This window comes from Rhinolophus ferrumequinum, chromosome X, assembly GCF_004115265.2.
Source record: "Rhinolophus ferrumequinum isolate MPI-CBG mRhiFer1 chromosome X, mRhiFer1_v1.p, whole genome shotgun sequence".
NCBI lineage: Eukaryota > Metazoa > Chordata > Mammalia > Chiroptera > Rhinolophidae > Rhinolophus > Rhinolophus ferrumequinum.
The window spans coordinates 60,676,308-60,697,871 of record NC_046284.1 but is presented as its reverse complement, the minus strand read 5'-3'; the positions used below and the strand labels follow the sequence as shown (position 1 = coordinate 60,697,871).

The 21,564-nt window shown below is 40.8% G+C and overlaps 1 protein-coding gene across 1 annotated transcript; it reads right to left on the bottom strand.

Annotated features, from left to right (window-relative positions):
- Nucleotides 1–13,928: 13,928 nt before the first annotated feature.
- LOC117012175 (ralBP1-associated Eps domain-containing protein 2-like) lies at nt 13,929–16,023 on the bottom strand. Its single transcript, XM_033088210.1, is given in 2 exon segments — nt 13,929–15,900; nt 15,903–16,023. Coding segments are annotated over 2 exon segments (1,944 nt in total). The 3' UTR covers nt 13,929–14,077.
- Between the last annotated feature and the right edge of the window lie 5,541 nt (nt 16,024–21,564).

Below are 21,564 nucleotides of genomic sequence, written 5' to 3'. Positions count from 1 at the left end.
CTGAGTATTTGCAATAATGTACTGTCATTTTCCATGATCCATCTGGCTTTTGCACCAGCCAAACAAGCTTGATAAATGGAAGTATTATAGGAGTCATTTTCCCTGCATCTCTACAGTCTCTGATGGTAGTGCTAATCTCTGCAAATTCTGTAAGGGCTTTCGGTTTGTTATCTTGGAAGAGGACCCCACTTCACTTTTATACCATAATATCCCTCCATGAGGCTATTTTTTTTACCATAATAGCCCTCTCACTTGACATATTATCACTTCACAATTCAATCAATTCTATAAAGCATTTAAATTTAACTCCATGAGACAAGGAGCCATTGTAAAATTCTGCCAGCTACTTAATATATCTATTCCCGCTATATACTCTGCAACCAGGGAAATAACAGAACAGGTGTACATGCCAAATGGATGCATTTTGACATGGATGTGGGCCAAGACTTCATCTCTCACCTGATTTCACTAAGTCCCTACTTTGACCAGTAGACTACAGTGGCATTTTTGTCTCTATACATCAGCCTAAATTCCAGGTAAGTAGCTATTACTCCCCAGGTCAGGGTATTTTCCTTTCCCCAGTGCAGTCACTTGAATTAATGGCTGCAGGTCTCACTGGAGAGGGATTGAAGAGTGGTCATGGTGTAAGCCTGTGGCCACATCACAGGATCGCTCAAAAGTTCACAGTTTGCCCTTCAGTTGAAGGGCTTTGATCCAATTGAAGTTGAGGATTTAGAGAAGAGGCCACGGGTCCCCACGACGGTGACTCAAGTGAGACTTCTAACTTGATTTGGCATTGTTCCACCTGTATTATCCACTAGCAACTTAATAGTCTGCTAGTCTATTTAATTTCTAGGAACTCTGTGATCAATTGGCCATTGCCACAGTTTGCTTTAGGTCAAAATATTCTGATTATCATTACATTCCTTGGCTTATTAGGAAATGATGCACACTTTGTGTCTGACAGTAAAATACTGCTACCTGACCTCTACCATACCAGGATCTCATTCCCACTGACATCAGGGAATCCAGTCTATCACAACAACCTGTTGTTATCTCTGCCTTACAGATTTCAGCTTCTACGGAGTTGAGAAGATTACATATAATGAATCCATCCCAACATTCCCATTTCTCTGGGTCTTTGGCCTCTTTCCTCTAAGTGCAGTGGTTCTCAAACGTCAATGTTCATCATAATCACCTGGGTGTTTTGTTAAAACACATTGGGTCCTATGCCAAGAAATTCTGAGTAATTCTGGGGTTGTGGGGACAGAGTCCCACAGAGCAGTTTCCAGGCTCTCGGCCTCACATGGAAAGGTGCCGGCTCGGGTAGTAGGTGGCCGTCAGCTATAATCAGATGGCCATCAGCTGTTACCAGTTAGCCATTAGCCACTAATATAACTGCCGTGGCTACACTAGTGGGTTGGGGGTTGGTTGACAGAGAAGCTGATGGAGGATTGCACATCGTGTGGCTCCTGCTTCCTGTGTCTCCAACCCAGCCGCCAGCGAGACTAGAGTGGTATGACTCCCCTATCTATGGCTCTGTGGGTGTTCCTTTTTGGCCTCACCATGTACTGCGTTCTTATGTGGGGAGGTGGACCAGAGACCCCACCTGACGACAACCCGCGTGACAAATGGCCCCGGGAGCAGGGTACGGTGCCGGTCAAAGTTCTCCGAAGGGCAGTGGAGAAGTTAGTGCATACGAACACCCAGTCTCAGAAAGACCAGGAGAAGCAGCTGCTGGAGAGCTCGACCCCCATGGAGGAGTGGAAAGACATGGACGGTTCCTCAACCAGCATAGGCCAGAGAAAGCAAAGGTTGTTGCGGCCCTGTGGGCTGGGAAGTGCTTGCTGAGACCCTCACCCCCGGGTTGGGGAGGACTTGGAGCCTTCGCCCTGCGGAGAGGGCACAAATTTGTGAGGCTAACGCACATCCCTGGCAAATGACTATGGACTATGGGGAATGGATTCCATCCCTGGTTTGACGGACCACTTGACTGTTTGCTTGGAAACATACCACCATGTAGTGGAACTGGTGGATGTTTGCTTTTGTGTCTCAACCGGCTGTCGTCGAGAATATGTGAGAACCCTGGCTGTGCCCAGGAAGTCTGGCTGTGCCCAGAGAGAGTGGCAGTGCCCTGAGAGGCCCTGGCTGTATCCAGGGAGACTAGTGGTACCCTAAGAAGCCCAGGAAGTCTGGTTGTGCCCAGAAGGACTGGTGGTGCCCTGAGAAACCCTGGCTGTGCCCAGAAAGACTGGTGGTACCCTGTAACTGAATGGGAGCGGCCGTCTGACGTACCAGAGCTTCTACTGGTGCAGTCCCCCATTTTTTGGTAGCGTAGCCACAGCAGTTATATTAGTGGCCAATGGTTCACTGATTACAGCTGACGGCCAACTAGTCACAGCTGATGGCCATCCAATCACAGTTGATGGTCATTTACTACCTGAGCCAGCACCTTTCCACGTGAGGCCGAGAGCCTGGAAACTGCACTCCTGGCTCTGTCCCCACATCGGCCTCACCATATCCTGCATTCTTGTGCGGGGTGCGGGACCAGAGACCCTGCATGACAGGAGTGGTCCCCCAAAATGTGCAATTCTAACAAGTTCCCTGCTGCTACTGCTGTAGGGACTAGTTTGTGAGAGCCATTGTTCCAGTGTATGCCAGGAAAATACAAGAATCTTTACCCCATTAAATGTAGCACATCCTTGAGTGCAGAATTCAATTAGCCAATCTAACACTGCTAATGCTACCCTCAGGTTTTTGAGCGAGCATATTACATGCTGAATCCTAAGTGAATACACCCACCTATTGCTTTGAGTCTTAAATTTAATCCACGTGGGTTTAACATCCTTATAATTCATTCCCATACATGCCCTCCATACTTTTTTAGGGGCCTGAAAACAGTTATAGGTGGTGACTCACAAGATGAAATAATTCCAGTGTGTGAGGCAACCACTCCTAGTGCTACTAGTGGAAGTGTTTTATGTAGAGAGATTGCCTCTGCTGGCCAGAGAGATTAAGGGATGCAATAAGCCTGAACTGACCTCACAGGGAGAGAGCCAGGGGAATCAATAATAGGGACTCACTCAGTTCCTACTCTGCGATCTCCTTCCAGGGCTCCATTTTGGCAAACCCAACTGGAAGCCAAAGAGCGTGGGAGCCTATTGATGTAATCCATAGTGGTTAAACTCACAGGACAGAAAGCAAAGTGTGGAGAAGTATGGAGAATGGAGTTGGTGGGGCAACTAAATATTGAGTACAGTGATCTATCTGTTGGGGATTGGTCTCCTGTAAAAACTTGAGCCCTATTGGCCTTCTCTCCAGTCTGTTCTCAAATCTTGTCCATCTTGTTGACTAGGTCCTGAATCCCACTTGACATATCATAACTTCACAACTTGATTGATTATATAAAGTATTTCAACTACCTGGTTGTCTAATGGATTTTTCTTGGCATGGTAGTCATTAGTGCTATGTAATAGATATTTATGGTTCTCCTCCCAAGCACATGATAGATTTCACTTGTCTACCTCCTTGAAATGCAGTCACTATGTCTGCATACTAACACAGATGATCCCTTTAATTCCAGGTGTATTCAAAAAGTTTCCATAAACAAAAATTAAGAATGCTCTTAGTTTTTATATATAGAAAAATCATTTTCATGTCTACTTTGAATGCTTGATTGTCAAAAAGGCATATGTATAAATTAGGATTTAGAAAGAGCTAAGACAAATTGATGGTGGCAATAGAGGATGGGAAAACTTGAGCCTCTCAAGTTTGCCAAAAGGAAACTGGACAAATTAGGAGCATTTAAAGACTTTGGAGCTGGGAGATTGAAACTGGAGAACTGAAAACTCTAAGTTGAAAAAAAAAACCTGCAACATTAACAGGAGGAAGGGAAAATATCACGGTCCTGTATATACAATTCTGTTTTGTTTATGGATAAATACACTTCTGATAAAAACAGAAAGTTATGCATGGGAATGATAATCACCAACTTCAGGATGCTGACTGCTTCTGAGGGTTAGGAGGGAAAATTGATTGTGGAGTATTATCCCAGAGTATGAGTGTACTTATAATGGTTTATTTTTTAAGCTGGGTGTGGTACAGGGGTATGTATGTATTGTTCTCCTTACCTATTTATATATATAACATATTACATAACAATAAAAGGAAACTGAAATCATGGAAACCCCTTTATTTATTTTATTATCCATTCAAATAATTATAAGTCTTCATGAACCATTGAACAAAATTTCTGATATTTTGCTGAATAGCAAAGTAAACTATTTCCACTACTGATGCTTGGGTAAAGCTGCTGGAGAAATCAAAATCCAGTCATGTTGGACTTTTGTTTTCAATTATAGCTACAACTATTTTTCATTTTGTGCGTGACACACTGTACTATCAACCAGTCAACTCATGTTTATAGATATCTATAAAACATTCATATGAAACTAACTTTGACATGACTGGATTATGGGTAATTGTGACAAAAATCCATATCAGAAATAAAAAATGCTAAAACAGTCATACCAAATATGTCTTCCAGGACAGTCTTTATTCATCATTAACTTAGCCCTATGTCAAACATTTTATTTAAGGGAATGTTTTTTTCAAAATGTGGTATTCAGATTACAAGTATTAGAATCACATGGGTGCTTGTTAAAATAGATTTTGGAGCCTCATGCTAGACCTTCTAAATCAGACTTTCTAGGTGTAGACCTGAGATTCTTTATTTTGAACAAAGTGTTAAGCCAAAATTTGAACAATGACTTCTAACTGAGAAGTAGCTTATGTAATAAAGAGAAAATTAGTGGTAATGTTTCTTATGTTTTGGGGTATTTACATGAGGGTCAGTAAAACCTTAATAAAATTGAACTTGACTAGATAGAATATTCATTCAACTCCCATTTATAGAGTGCCTACTATGTGTCAGACACTTGTAGGAACTAGAGATAGAGTGGTTATTATGACATGGTCCTAGTGGAGATAGACATGCAAATTTGGTCATTAAAATAAATCATGATTAGTGAATTTATAGTGATAGGCACAAAAGAGGGACACCTAACCCAGACTGGGGAAGTCAACAGGGTCTTTTGCAAGTGGTGACACCTGAGCTGAATTTTAAAGAATAGGTAGAAAGTGACTCTGTGGAGGAAGAGATGTTTGAGCTCTATGCACTCCAAACCAAAGGGATGGATGGAACAGGATGGGGAATGTTTGACTTGTAGAAGAGTGAAGCTGAAAGGCTTGCAAAATCTAGACAATTTTCCTCCCACTTTGCTGCCTGACCTTTCCTTCTTTGAAGCTGCTACCTTTTGCTCACACTTTTCCTACTGTCTTATGTTCTAGGATGTAGTGCTCTATAAATGCCAGTGATGTCCATTTTATCTAATGTGTCATTTAGGGCTGCTATTTTGTTATTTATTTTCTGTTTGGATGATCTATCCATAGCTGTCAATGATGTATTTAGGTCCCCTACTATAATTGTATTTTGGTCAATTTCTCCCTTTAGTTCTGTTAGTAGTTACTTGGTATATTTCGGTGCTCCCTGATTAGGAGCATAAATATTGATGACCGTTACGTCTTCTTGTTGTATAGTCCCCTTTATCATTATGAAATGTCCATCTTTGTGTCTTGTTGCCTTTTTTATCCTGAAGTCTCTTTCATCTGATATCAGTATGACTATACATATCTGATTTTCTCTAAATACCATTTGCTTGGAGTGTCAATTTCCACCCATTCACTTAGAGTCTATATTTGTCCTCGTAGCTGAGATGTGTTTCTTGGAGGCAACATATGGTTGGGTTTAGTTTTTTTGATGCAATCTGCTACTCTGTGCCTTTTTGTTGGTGAGTTCAGTGCATTCACATTTAGGGTGATTATTGATATATGAGAATATCCTATCATTCTATCTGTGGTTTTCTGATAGAACTATGTCTCCATTGTTTGTTTCCCTTTTTGTTGTTGTCTATTATTTCAGTCTGGTGGTATTCTATGGTTTTCACCTCTGTTTCTTCTTTTATTATGTTATGTATTTCAGTTCTGGATTTTTTTGAATGGTTACCATTAAATTTGTGTAAGAAAAGTTTCATACATAGAGTATTCCATTTTCTTCAGCATGCTTACTTTCTCCATTCTCTTATGCCGGTTCAGACCTTTACTCTCCCCTCTTTTATGTTTTTGTTGTCACAAATTATCCCTGTTTATGCTGTGAGTTGACTTCTGCGCTGCAGTAGCAAGTGGTCCTTTTCCTCTTTTTTTTTTAAGTATTTTTTTTCTTCTTTACCCTGTATGTTATATTTAAGTGTATAGTGTCTTATTTGATGTAGGGGTTGCCATTTCCTGCTTCTGTCTTTCTGTTCATAATATTACTCATGGTTTTGTATTCTTTTGCTTTTTTGTTTCAGGTAGAATAGCCTTCTTCAGTATTTCTTGTGGTGCAGGCCGTGCATTAGAAAATTACCCCAGCTTCTGTATATCTGGAACGGTCTTTATTCCTCCTTCATACATAAAGGATATCTTTGCTGGATATATTATTTTTGGCTCATAATTTTCTCTTTCAATAGTTTGAATATTTGAGTCCACTCCCTCCTGGCTTGTAGCAAGTCTACTGAAATTTCTGATGATAATCTAATGGGCTTTCCTTGGTAGCTTACCGTCTTCTTTTCCCTGGCTTCCATGAGGATTCTTTCTTTGTCGTTGATTTTAGACAGCTTCAATACAATGTGCCTTGGAGAAGGCCTGTTGGGATTGAGGTAATTAGGTGTTCTATTTGCTTCTTGGATTCGAGGATCCAGATCTTTCCACAAGTTGGGGAAGTTTTCGTCGACTGTTTGTTTGAATATGCTCTCTGTTCCCTTCTCCCTTTCTTCTCCTTCTGGTATGCCCATTATTCTTTTTTTTTTTCTTTTTTTTTTAAATGTTGAATAAGATGTCTTTATTTTTTTTTTCATTTTAATTTTTTTTTAATTTATTTTTAATTTATTGGGGTGACAATTGTCAGCAAAATTACATAGATTTCAGGTGTGCAATTCTGTATCACATCATCCATAAATCACATTGTGTGTTCACCACCCATAGTCAGCTCCCCTCTGCTGCAATCAGAAAGTTTGTAGAGATCTTTCATTTCTTTTAACTCTCAAGTCTCTCTCTTCTTCCATCTGTGTCGTTTCCAGATTTCTATCTTCGATGTCATTGAGTCTTTCCTCCATCTGGTCATCTCTGTTACCTAAGTTGGCTATTTCATTCTTCATTTCTTTTATTGAGTTCTTAATCTCCAGAAATTCTATTTGGTTCTTTTTCTTAAATTTCAATATATTTAGTAAAATGTTCATTTTGTTCTTTGATTGTGTTTCTGAGTTCATTAAACTGTCTGTCTGTGTTTTCTTGCATCCTGTTGAGTTTCTTCAGAACTGCAATCTTGAATTCTCTGTCATTTAAGTCACATATTTCCATGTCTCTTAGTTCATTTCCTGGAGACTTTTCTTTTTCTTTCTGAGCCATCTTGTTACCTTGGTCATTCTTGGCAGTTAATGAATTATTATTTCTCTTCCTAGGCATCTACAGGAGTGGGTCCTGCAACAGGTTGATATGAAGAGGTCTTTCTTTTGTTTTCCTGTAGGTGTTGGTGGAAAGTTTTATTTTCTCTCCGACTGCAGCCTTTTATTCTCTCTCACGTTGTAATGTTATATTTTCTCTGCACTGTCCCAGCTTCTCACACAATGGAGGGATTCCCTGGAAGGCAAGCTTCTCTTCTGTGAACAGGTCACCTGAGTTACAGGGCACCACTTATGTGGGGGGATGTGGAAAGCTTCTGAAGTTCCAAAGCTCTTCTTGCACCAGATTCAGAGACTGTGTGTTTCAGTGGCTCTCTTTACCCGTGCAGGGATTGATCCAGATAGGTGGGGACAGGGGCGGTGTGGGTTGTGAGAAGTGACCTACAGCAATGGCGGGACCACACCACAGACATTCCTGCACCCAAGGCTCCCTCCCTTTCACCAGAACTAGTTGGGCTTCAAGTCTGTGGCTGCGGGCCACAGTTCGCAGAACTCTAAATATTCTGTTCTTTTGATCTGACACTGCTACTGTTCAGCTTCTAGCACTGGGAGGGTCGGGGTGGGGTGAGCTCTGGGAGTGTGGGGAGGAGAGCGGCTAGGCTCAGTGCCTATGCCTTCTATCTCTTGCTCAGCAGTGAGGGCTTAAACCACTATTTTCACTCTTCTTCCCTCAGTCTTTGCTCCGAGGTCTCTGCCGTGAACGTTGGGCTCTGTCGTGTTGTATGCTGATCCCTCAGGCGGGACTGTGGGCCATAAGCGGAGCACTAGCAGTCCGAATTCTTTCCTCTCCCGTGGCTGTGGTAGCTCCATAATGCAGGGAGCTCACAGCTCCAAACTCTGGTCGGTGGCGTCTGCGCCCATGTAGCCCACGTCTCTGCACTTCCCGCTTCCCTCCTTCCCCACTTGCCCAATTTGCTCACCTTTACATGATTTCAGTTGCGCATCTCTTAGTCTTGCCTCTCTGCTGTGCAGGGAGTCTTTTGTGAAATTATAGTTGTTTAATTTCTTGTAAATTCCAGGGGAGATTTCAAGAGGCTCACTGCACGCTGCCATTTCTATGACGACATGTCCCATTTTAGATTTTTAATTTAATTTCCTCTATGCTATTTAATTCTTGTTTTATTTTATGTGTTGTACATTGATGAGTTAAACATATCTCATTATAATTTTGTTTCCCTCAATTTCTTTTTTTTAGTAGTTTCTAACTACTTTTCCTTCATATGTTTTAGCCTTTTAAAAATCTTTTTGTTCAAAGCATGTCTCTTGTAAGCAACATATTTTTAGTTTATTTTATTTCTAATTCAGTGTGAGCTGTTATATGATTTGATGGATGAATCTAGGCCACTTACATTTCTTGTGATAGATAATCATTATGTTTTGCTGCCAGGTTAGATCAGTGTATGTATGTATGTATGGACATCCAATTGTGGTTGTAGGCCTGGGGCCCTTGTTTCCTTGCTGACTGAGAGCTGGGGCAGTTCTTTGCTCCCAGAGGACACCTGCATTACTTCTCATGCTTACCATGTGTTCTTCTTCTACAACAGGGAGTTGAGTTTCTCTCATGCTTTGAATCTTTCTGACATTCCCTTATGCCACATCTCTCTGAGTTCAGATTAAAAAATTCTGTGCATTTAAGGGCTCAAATAATTACATTGGGTCTACTTGTTTAATCAAGGATAGTCTCAGTATCTCAATATTGGTGACATTAATTATATATACAAATTCCTTTTTGCCATTTAATGTAATTCATTAATAAATTTCTGGCATTAGGATTGGGGACAATTTGGGGGATATTCTATCTATCACAATCTACATCTGGCCTACTAAAATTTATGTCCCTTCCAAACAAAAGATACATTCATTTCATCCAAAGGTCCTCAATGTTCTCATCCCATTACAACATCAACTCCAAGCCCAAAAGACTCATACATTTCATCAGCTCAATAATCCCAACTCTCATCATGTAAATCAGGTGTGGATGAGGCGCTGGCTGTAATCCATTAAGTTCAACTCTGGGCTCAATTCCTCTCCATCTGTGGATGTATGAAACTAAAGAATCAAATTATTGACTTCCAACATACACTTGTGGCACAGGCATATGATCTCAGATATAGGCATTCCATTTCCAAAAGAGGATATTGAATAGTAAAAAAGAATCACCCCTCCAAAACAGTTTTGAAATCCAGCCACTCAAGCTTCCTTATGGTTCAATAACTAGGAATAATTTTCTGTGGCTTTCATCTTTGCCCTGGATGCTTTAAGCTCTTCTCTCTCTTGGCTCTGCCCTCTGAATCATCTTTTCCTTTTTCATGAGAGGTAGCACATATTTGCAGCTGAGTAGTTGTGGGGACAGAGCCCCAGAGAGCAGTTTCCAGGCTCTCGGCCTCACGTGGAAAGGTGCTGGCTCGGGTAGTAGATGGCCGTCAGCTGTAACCCTTGAGCCATTGGCCACTAATATAACTGCGGTGGCTGCGCTGGGGAGGAGAGTGGAGGAGAGAGTCGGTCGGTTGGCAGAAAAGCGGACAGCAGGTCGCACGTCGTGTGAATCCAGCCGCCAGTGAGACTATAGTGGTATGGCTCCCCTACCTAGGGCTCCGTGGGTGTTCCTTTTTGGCCTAGCCACATCCTGTGTTCTTATGTGGGGAGCGGGACCAGAGGCCCCGCAGGCCACCCTGCATGACAATAGTTTTATCAGTCTGCTTGCTGCCAGTAGCATTTTGGAGGTTCAGCAGCCTTCTTTTATTTTGTACTCTCTCTGTCCTTTGTAATCCAAGCTAGCAGTGTTTCAGCTGATATAAAATTTCAAGAACTTTGTGGGTCTTCTGTGGATGTCATAAGGATTCAGCTCATTAGACAGAAGTTATCTCTACATCTTTTTGAGATGACCCCTTCTCTATTTTTGGCTTCTGCTGAGATGTCTAAAAGATAATAGCTTTAAAATTCCTAGAGGTTCCCTGATTTGTTGGAGGGGATCAGTCATACCCTTAATCTCTTAAAAGAGCGTTTTGTCTGACTGAATACTCAGATTTTTTGCAGTGATTTGGGAAATTCTAGATAGACTGAGAATTTCCCAAATCATTAAGTCTTGGTTCCTTTTTGTTTCACAGTACTCCCCTTAATTTATTTCTCTTCTTGCATTTTACTATAAACATCAAGAAGAAACCAGACTGCACTTTCATCACTTTGCTTGGAAATCTCCTCTAAATGACCAGGACTTTAATTTACAGATTCTGTTTTCCATATAAGTGCAGGGCATAATTCCACTAAACTGCTAGTGCACTACAAGGGTCCCCCTTCCTCTGACTTCTAAAAACATGTTCCTCACTTCTTGCTGAGCCTACACCAGTAGTATGTTCCAAGTTCAGATTTCATGGCAATGTAGGCTTCCTTTAAAGTGGTTTAGGATTTCTCTCAAATTCTCCTCTCTTCCTTCTGAACCCTCACAAGCAGGATCCATATTTCTACTGAGAGTGTGTTCAAGGCGATATAAGTTTTCTTCTATCATACTCCTCAAAATTCCTCCAACCAGCACCTACGACACAACCTGAAACCCACTCACACCGTTTTGGGTATTTGTTGTATAATTACTCCATTTCTGATACCAAAATATGCATTAGTTTTCCACTGCTGTCGCAACAAATTACCACAGACTTAACATCTTAAAAAAAAACTCCCACTTATTATCTCATAGTTCTGTGGGTCAGAGGCCCAGGCACAACATGGTTCAGCTGAATGTCCTGCTCAAGGCCTCACAAAACCTACATCAAGGTGTTGGGCAGAGCTGTATTACTTACTGAAAGATCTGGGTAGAATGTGCTTCTGAGCTTATTAAGGTGTTGATCAAAGGCATCTCCTTTTATCTGGAGCACTAAGGTCCCCATTTCCTTTCTGCCTGTCAGCTGGGGCCAGTCTTTCCTTCTAGAAGCTGCTCATGTTCCTTCTTGTGCTTTCCATGTGTCTCCCTCCATCAACTGCATGTTGAGAGGTGATGCTTTCAATCTCTTCTTCTTCCTCTAACTCTGACTCCAGCCATAACCTTAATTACATCTGCACTGTGCCTTTTGTCATGCAACAGAATATAGTCACATGTTCCTGGGATTAGTACATGGACATATTTGGGGGCCATTCTGCCTATGTCAGTATTTTAAATAAGTTAACAGGAGGAAAAAAATGGCTATTTACATCTGGGAGTTCATTTTAATATTTTGCCCAGAGGTTTTGGCTGTAATCAGTGGAAGAGGATAGGCTATAGCTGACTTTATCTTGGCTGGTACCAGAAGCCCTAATCTTTGGTTTTTAATTAGTTAATTAATTAAAAAAACGAAGTGTTTACTGAGTGCCTTCTATGCACTTGGCACTGTGAGATACTGGGGAAAAACATATAGAACGGTGTTCTTGACCTTAAAGAACTGATAGTGTTTTCAGTAAATAATAAAATCTCATTAAATTCTGAGATTCAAGACACCTGAGCTATATTTTTAAAGAATAGTTTTTCTGCAAGTTATTTGATTCTGTCCTCCCACAGCTGCAATCATTAAGAGAATTTCATCAGAATAAGAATAATGCAGCTCTTGAAACATCAGCATATTCAGGAATCGCTAATTTTGTTTTCTGATTGACCATAAAAGGCTGTTTCAATTAGAGAAAGAAATAAATTATTTGAAAACTGCTGCTATAGAAACAGACTTATTTCAGCATTTCCATAAGGTTATTGTGTGAGTTTGAGGGTGAAGGCTGGGAGAGAGAATGACAGCTAAAAAGGAAGAGTGTACACATACACTCTATATGTTAGATGGAAAGAAAAGAATGAGAAATCAAATGAATACATGAGGAATTTTTCCAAGGCTGAGGTAGTGGCTTAAGTTGCAGAGTCAATGGTGTAAATGAGATAGTGCTGGTTATTTGGTTAATAGTTTACAAAAGGAATTAGCCATTCTATTTTCAATATTCTATGAGAAAACTGTCACTGTTTATAATGAGTGCTTCAGGAAGATTTCTTTGGTACTGAGCTCTTCAGTAATGAGTTCTTTGACAGGACAAGAAAGTACTTGTTCACTGGTTAGGAACCCAATTTCTGGAGATAGATGGTCTTAGATTTGCATCCTGGTTCCAAACCATCTGTGAATATGCAGGAAAACTACTTAACATCTCTGTGCCTCAGTGTCCTGATCTGTAAAATGGGAAGATTAATGATAGTACCTGCCTCATTAGGTTATTGTGAGGATCACATCAGTTTTTGTGTGTTTTTTTTTCCATGTAAAAGCTTAGAATAGTACCTGGCACAAAGTGAGCACTATGCTAGTTATTATTATTACTGCAGCCAGCAACAATAACAATCAGGACGTTACGTATGATTACATTTTTTAGTGCACAGGTGTTGCAAAAGCAGATTTATCTGGCTCTTAGGAGACAATGTACGGCCAGCAGGACCTATCTTCCACCTCAATCAAGACCTCTCGGAACTCTGAAGGTAATGTGAAGAAAACAAAGACTCTTGGCAAACAGAATGTTAAAATATCTTCTTGATTTCATAGTGTCTTCAATGTCTTAGGCTATGAGGCAAAGTCTAGTTCAAGTGTGACTGATAGTGAAAGAGATAAAAAGAAGGAAAGACATTTGTTTTCAACAAGCTCCACTAGAAGGTAAACTTTATGAAGGTATGGATTTTGTTTTGGTTTAGTCTGGTTATTGGTATATCACAAGCTCCTAGAAGAGTGCCTGGTACATAGTAGACAATCATTAAATATCTGTTGAATGAACAGACGTTATAAGCATTTCCAAGTACCCTCCTAGTTCCACCCTATCTCCAACATAATGCTAATCATACATAGGACTTTGGGGTAGGGAGACAGTAGGGGGAACTCAGGTGAGCGAACATAATCAATTACTAAATTTCCCCCATCATCCCAAGAGATGTCAAATCCTATCTTATCCAAAGGCTTCCCTTTGTCCTTTGATATCCCAGATGGGCGCTGACCAGATATGTAGGAGTCCCAAGCCAGCTATTGAAAATCCTATATTTATCCACTTTTCCTAATATGTAACCTTTTTTATAGGTGGCTGTGAATGATGTTCTAACTTAAATAATTGTGAATTAAAGGAAAAAAGAAAATTCGTTATGCAGATGTCTGCCCACTGAAAGCATCCAGGCCTTAAGTCCATTAATTTCTTTATTTTTCTAACACAGTGGTTTTTGAATTTTAACGTGGATCAGAATCTCCCAGAAAGCATGTTAAAACACTGTTTGTTGGGTTTCACCCACAGCATTTCTGATTCATTTGTTCTGAGGTGGGGCCCAACCATCCACATTTTTTTTTTCCCAAGTGTGATAATCAGTTGTATTTTTCCACCGCTGTAAAACATACGAGTGAAGTACAAGAGAAAAGGTGACATGGATTCTATTCCGCTGCTCACAGCTTTTGACACAGTCAAACATAGATGACAAGTAGTTGGATTGAAACATTCGAAGGAAAGATCTTGGCAGAAAAGGTCACCCACTATATTACTTGGACCTTAGGTGATCACAACACGGTGACTGGACAAAGTTGTTCCAATTGGTTTTCCAATGCAATCTGTTCTTGATGAACCTCCTTGTGCTGCTGCTGGAGTTCACTGTTCAACCAAGCCAGCACCGCATTCGCCTCTTTATTTTTGTGGATAACAGTTTGAATAGCCTTCTTCTGCTTGGAAGACTGTTTTTGGACTGTTGGATGGGGTTTCATGGCTCCCACAGAAGCTGGCCTGCCAACAGTGGTAGACGCCTCTTGGTTTTCTGTAGCTTGGTTTTCAGGTCGTAGTTTCCTACGGATAGGCTTTGATGGGGGCTGAGAATGTGTCACATTCTTCTTTGTTGGACTACTCTCTGCAGCTTGAGAGGGGGCTCTGTTCAGCTGGGGGTGTAACTCAGCCTCGGACGCTTGCTCAGACTGTGATGTACAAGGTCTCGGAGGGAGCATTGGTGGTAGTGGTAACAATCCGGACTTAGTAGCTGGCACACTGGGCTGGAAGACTTTATTCAGATCCAAGGAGGAGGCTCTGGAATGGGTTTTCTGTGGCCGCGGTGGTGGGGTGGGTGGGTCCTCACCTCTTTTCATGGCCTCTTCTATGGAGGTGCTAGAGTAAGATCTGGATCTTGGTCTTGCTTTGAGACTGTTGAAATCCTTAGGAGTGGCTGGATCCTCAGACATGTCCTTTGGCAAAGCTTCATCTGTAGTACTTTTCAAAGCTTGTTTGTCATCACCAGTCACATCTTGGGTAGGAACAGGAAAGTCAGCCATGTCTTTAATAGGCAGCTTCTCTATCCGATTCAAGTCAGGGGGTTGTTGGTTTGCTGGCATTGACTCAGAATAAGAATCAAATAAAACACACTCCCATTTGGGCTTAGGAAAAGCTGCTTGCAGGTACTCGGGCTGCAGAGTTGGAGGTAGGCCCTCGGGCAGCGGGTAGCCGTTGTTCCGGGCAACAAAGAGATGAAATGCAGCACAGAACTCAGGCAGGGTTAGCGCTCCATCACAGTCAGCGTCACTAAGCTCCCATATATAGGAGAGTTCTGGAATGGAAAGCTTTGATTTGGTGAAGAAGTTCTTGGCCACTGAACCTGAAATGAAGGAACTCGGGTTGGGCTGAATGGATCAGAACTGATTGACATAGTACTCGCGCTGCTCTTCTGTTATCCTCCAGGGATCATCTGGGTAATTACTGTTATCCTGTGGTTCTCTCTCCACTGAGAAGGACCGGATGAGGGAAGCCTGATGCCGAGGGGGCTTGGTTCCTTGGCCCCCCAACGAGGGTCCCTCAGGCTGGACAAGGGGCTGTCTAGCTTCATAAGGAGCTGGATGCATCTGCTCCGTACTGCTCCGCAGTTTGCTGTAGCCATGGCTTAAGGGCACCCTCTGGTAATGAAGCGGGGAAGAAGGAGGGGAAGCGAGAGGTGACATCGTGGGAGACTGTGTTTCCTGTTTGTCCTCATCATCCATTCTTTTGAAGGTGTTTTATTCCGAGATTAATTATGGAATCTGAACCGTAGTTCCATGCAGCTCAGCTGGGTTCCCAAATCGTCTCTCACCATCGGTCTTTGACATCGTAAAGCGAGGCAGCGGCAATTCACACTTAATAGTCTCGATCCGCACAGGGAGGCCGGACTGTGCTGCAGCAATTAATTTCAAGGCAACGTAAAACTGTGTTGGCCCAAAATAACCAACCCGCTTGGCACCACGCTGTTCTGTGATCTGGTGCAGCGTTTCGGCGGGCAGCTGTGACGCCCGAAACAGGTCGGCCACGGGGCCCACGGCTGCGGTGGCTGTGGGCGTGGGGGGGGGGAGGGTCCTGGCGGCCTCAGGGGGCTGGACCCGGCACCCCCGCCTGCAGCGCAGGTGCACCGCGCGAAGATCCCGGAGTAGCGCTGCTGCTCGCCCTCGCTCAGCAGCAGCGGCCCGGAGCCGCAACCCCCGCCTGCCGCCGCCTCCATAGGGCCTAAAAGGGGGGCCTGAGGGAGCACCGTCCCCGATGGGGCGCTGCTGCCTTCACCACAGCCTCCGCTGCCTCAGCCTCGGCCTTGGTCGCCGCCACTGCCCCCACGCCCCCCACATTTTTAACAAGTTCCAGGGTGATGCTGCCGAGGCTCATCTAGTGACCACACTTTGGAAGTCACTGATCTAACAAAAAAAGTGAACGCCTACTATATTCCAGGAACGGTTCTGGTGTTGGAGATACAGTGGTAAACAAAAATAAGGTATGCGCCATCATGGAGATTATGGTATAATGTGGGAAGTAGAAACATAATAATATCAGGTGTGATACGTGCATGAAGAAAATAAAAGCAGGTTAAGGGGACAGAAAGTGAGGGAGTGCTTTTATAGACAGTGTAGTCAGGAAAGAGCTCTCTGCTGAGTGGCATTTAAGTAGACTCTGAGTTAATGGGAGATAATGAAATTCCTTAAATAACTCTAGAAAGAACATTGGTTTTCCTTTTGATTTTTAATATTGTATTTCATAAATGAGTTGCCATTTCAAAAAGAGAGTTTTGTGGCAGCCCTTTAAAATTTGAGATAATTAGCCGTTGGATAAAACACTTAACATTTTATCTGTTCAAAACAAAGAAAAGCACATTTCCCCTCTGTTTTGAAGATACAAATTGTTCCCTACATTTCTAAGAGGCTGTAATAATTGTCCTCACTGTGTACAAAGGAAGGGGCTCTAAAAGGGTCAGACATGACCTTCATTATAAAAGAAAACCAGGCTATGCAGGCGCATCTTTAATATTTTGAAGGGCAGAAAAATAACAGCCTTCTTCACACGGTTCTTCAGCATCCTTGACTAAGACAGACTCCAGGACCTCTCCTGAGGAAAGAATGGATGCTAGTCCAGTATGCTATCCTGAAATGCAGTTTTCCTCTTGTCTCAGGATGGATGGCTATCCCTCCGTTTTTCCTTTTTGTGCCTCAGTTTTATCCCTTCTTTGAGTCAACCCTCAGTTATGGTTTCGCCATTGCATACTATGCAGTTCACTGCCTCAATTCTTCTTCCTTAAAATAAACATAAGTAAACACATGAAATTTATGAAGTATGCCATTAAAAAAACATTTCTGTACTTTGCAAGAGACAATGATGTAAAGTGAGCCAACTTTATAAACTTTGAGTCAGACCCAGTGGCATCCCACTTACGCCACTCTGTTGTCCTTTACAAATTATTTTTTTCCATCTGAACCTATTTCTTAATTTCCGAAATGAAGGGGAAGGGCTACAAGACATTCTTTAAAATTACAATTTTCCTTTTGGGTAAGAAGTTCCATGTGTCTACTCATCCTCCAATGTGTTGTGCTTTGCTTCTGGATTTAACCTTCTGTATGTAGGAATAACTCACATCGACACCTGGACAAGGTAAAAGGGATGCATTCTGAATGATTTTTTTTCCCTCCCACAGCCCTTCACTCAATTACTTTTCATTTTGATAACAATAGGGAAATTTACTGGATTATCTGATATAAGTGCTGTTCCCTGAGTCTCCCCTCCTGACTTCCTGAATGCTTCTCCTTCGACCATTTCTTCTTAGTATTGACCTATGGGATCTTCTTTTCTTGCCCTCGGCAACAGTATTTACACACACACACACAATTTTTGCTCAGTTGGACTCCAGCTTTCTCTAGGTTTGTTTTACGTATCCAGTTACTGAGCTATGTATTCTTTTGCTCATTATGTCATACAAACGTTAAAAAATTGTCATCTTAGTTATTTAAGCTAAGCAGTTTTCTGCTTAGCTTACCAACTGGTTCCTTATTTTTCTGACTGATACTTTAGGATACAACCACCTGGAGTATTGAGAGCTATAACAAGCAGTGTTTCTTAACTATGTTCATATCAACAGCAAATCCTGCTTCAAAATGTAATCACGTGCAAGAGGAAATCAGTTCTGCTTCTTACGTAGCTATGTTAACATAAAGAAAAATGTGTTTTAAAAGCAACAAGTAATGAATGGTACTTGTTGGAACCAATTACTAGCTGCAATTGACTGAGGTTTAGAATCATAATTTTTCTTTTTGGAAATTTATCGTATCAGTTCCCTCGATGAAAAGAAGTGACACTGTTTAACCATTTTTAAAGAAAAAAATGCTTTAAATTTTCTCCTTAATTCTCTGAATTTCAGGGTGTTTTTTGTCTTTTTTTTTTTTGCCTTGCCTTTGTAATCACACATTTATAGAAATTCTCTCAGCTTCAAGATTCTGTGCAGTTTGACAGTCATTTGGGCAAGTGAGACACTATAGGAAAATTCTGCTGAAATGAGAAGAGCAGTTCTCAAGGAGAGTTTGCGTAATTAGACAATAACTTTGTTGTGTACCAAATATGCCGGCATCAGGAAATATAGGAGGAGATGTAAAAATTTGCATTCTTCCATATCTAGCTGTTAACACTATCCTGGGGAGACATACACATAGCTAAAATCAATTTAGAGACACAAAATGAGTGGCAAATGCATCTTAAAATAACACCTGGGGAACCAATGAATATAAGGGAAAGAAAGACCTTAGTCACGGAAGGTATTCTGGAGCCTCTGAAGGTGCCTGATGCCAGCTTTACAGAACCCTTGGATCAAGCTCCTCTTTCTGAGACCGAGCTAAGGATATTATTGAAGCACTCCATGTATACTTAAAACATGAAAGCAGACATTACAGGGAGTGGGGCAGGGTGTGGAGGCAGAACTACTCCATGATAAGAAAGTTGCTGACCTCCTACCCAAAAAAATCTCAACATATGGCCTCATTGAAATTTCAGTTTTAGCTACGTCTTTTCAAGACATTGAGGACGACTCCTGTTAAAATGCATGAACCAGATAGGAGTAGAAATCACTAATTAACCCAATATTTATTGAGTACACACTATGTACTAGGTGCTATGCCTGGTGTGGTTGGTGTGACATGAACAGAACTGGGTCTCTGACTTCATGGAATTTCTTGTCTGGTGGGGAAAATGGACAAGTAAACGTGCCATTACAATACAAGGTGGATAGTGTGGCAAGGGGTGAGGGACTAAGTATAGGTTGGCTCTTAGAATTAAAAAGAAGGGCCACCTAACTCAAAAATGGGGTTTGGGTCAAGAATGGTTTCTGAGAGGAAGTAATGTCTAAGCTGAGATGAACAGCACAGGTAAGTTTGAAACAGTGAGTAGGAGGTAGCTACATAAAGGGATTAGAGACAGAGGGGAATTTTCAATAGAAAATTTCACTAAATAAATTATATATTATATGGGTAAAAAAAGTAACAGGCAAATGGAGAGTAACCCATGAAGTGGTATGCATACACACACATGTAAACAAGTAACATTCAATATTTTGGTTCCTTAGCATAGCTTTTAAGATCAAGCACCATTTTAACCCTAACCTTCCTTTCCAATCTCATTTTTGTCATCCCCCCAATCCTAAACTTTCTTAAACAGTATTTTCATCAGAAAAACCAATTATTGGGTACTACTGTTGCTTTTGTGTTTTGTTATTGTGGTTTTGCTTTAATATGGGGGGACTAAGATTTGTGATCTATTCCCTCATATGCTTAAACCTGTCAAATATTTAAAACAAAAACCCTGCACATTCTGAAATAGCATATTGAAGGCTTTAATTGTACACCTATAAAATATTTAGGATATAACATTGCAGTGCTCCAAAAAAGATGTATTGAAAAAGATCTTTTGTGTATATTTGGGGCTTCAAAGTCATTGCATCACATGGAGAGAGATTTGAAGGGATGTTTTTTAAGCAGTGTTCTCTGTCATCTGGCTGGCTCTTGTACTGGAATGAGTGCCTTCAATGATTTAAATATTAATATGACAGTTGTATATGTGCTTAATTATTTTTTCTTTCTCAAATACTGTTGTAAAAATAAGACGGCAATCCCAAATGTGATAGCACTATGCACAATTAGAACAGATAAAATTAAAAAGACTGCAAATACCAAATATTTGCAAGAATATAGAGCAATTAGATACCTCATTTATTGCTAGTGGGCCTGAAAAATGGTCCATCCACTGTGATAAACACCTTGGCATTTTCTTAAATTGTTAAGCATACACCTTTCATATGATCCAGCCATTGTACTCCTAAGTAATTACAAAAGAGAAAAAGAAACTCGTATGTCCATTCTGAGACCTTATGTGAATGTTCATAGCAACATTATTCATAACAGCCACAAACTGGAAACAGCCCAGATGTCCATCAATAAGAAATGGATAATGGATTAAAAAAAATGTGTTATATCCGTACAAAGTACTGCCTGTCAGCAATAACATACAACAACAGAAATGAATCTGAAAAGTATTATGCTAAGTGACAAAAGCCAGACATGAAAGATGCCATACTGTATATGCCATTTATATGAGATTCGAGAAAAGGCAAAACAACGTAAAGGGACAAAAAGCAGATCAGTGGTTTCCAGAGCCTGGGGTTCGTAGAGCAAATTTTAATACAAAGGAGCACAAGGAAATTTTTACATGATGGAAATAGTCTGTCTTGAGTATGATGTTGATTACATGACATAAACATTTACCAAAACACTTCGAACTGTGCATTTAAAAAGGACACGCTTTATTTTACATAAATTGTACCTCAAAACTTAAAAATATAGACAACAACTTTGAAGTGTGTATTTTCTTACTATCTAAATTTATGTCAAATATTAGAATCATACCTCCTAATAATGCAATTGAAGATGGGGTGAAGTAAAACTGTGACAATTAACCTTGTAATTAACACTCCTGTCTTTTGTTCTTTGCATTCCCTAGAAGTTAAGTCAGGTAGTTAAAAGCACCTCCAGTTTCCAGTCAGGTTATTTGACAGACCTTGAGTAGGTCTGCTGCAGGCTGCAGGACTCAGTAAGAAAGAGAACAAGGAAACTTGTAGCTCTTGTATGGAATGGAATTACCTCATATCGCTAATATCAGTGACTTTTTTTACAAATGTGGGTTGAGGTTATTAGTAGGTTGTGATAAATTTAGTAGGTTGTGAAAAATTCATTTTTTAAATTTATTTTTAAATAGAATAAAAGAGAATTGAATATAAAGGAGTACATCTCAAGTAGTAAGGATAAGTACTGCTTTGTGGAATTTTTGGTTCATATATGCATGTGTGTACACATATACCAGGAGTGCCAAAAAATGTATACAAGTGGACACTTTGGCCAACGTTGCTCCAGCAGTAGTTCGCTGTAATCATAAGTGTCTGGTAACCACCTGAGCTGATGGTAACCACCTTGAGCACCTCTTGCAATTGCAGAAGTCTAATGTGACTTGTAATCATCTTTTGTTATCGGTATATATTGAGCATTACAATTTTAATACAGTTTTCCTTTCTTAAAATGTGTATACTTCTTTGGCACCCTCTGTGTGTATAACTATGCATGTATAATGGAAATGCATATATATGTGTATGTATTTAATGATTCAAGACATAAAATATATTTCTTACGATAGGTATCAATAAAAAAACACTTGTAAGTTTGAATGCGAGTGGCTTATATGACAACAG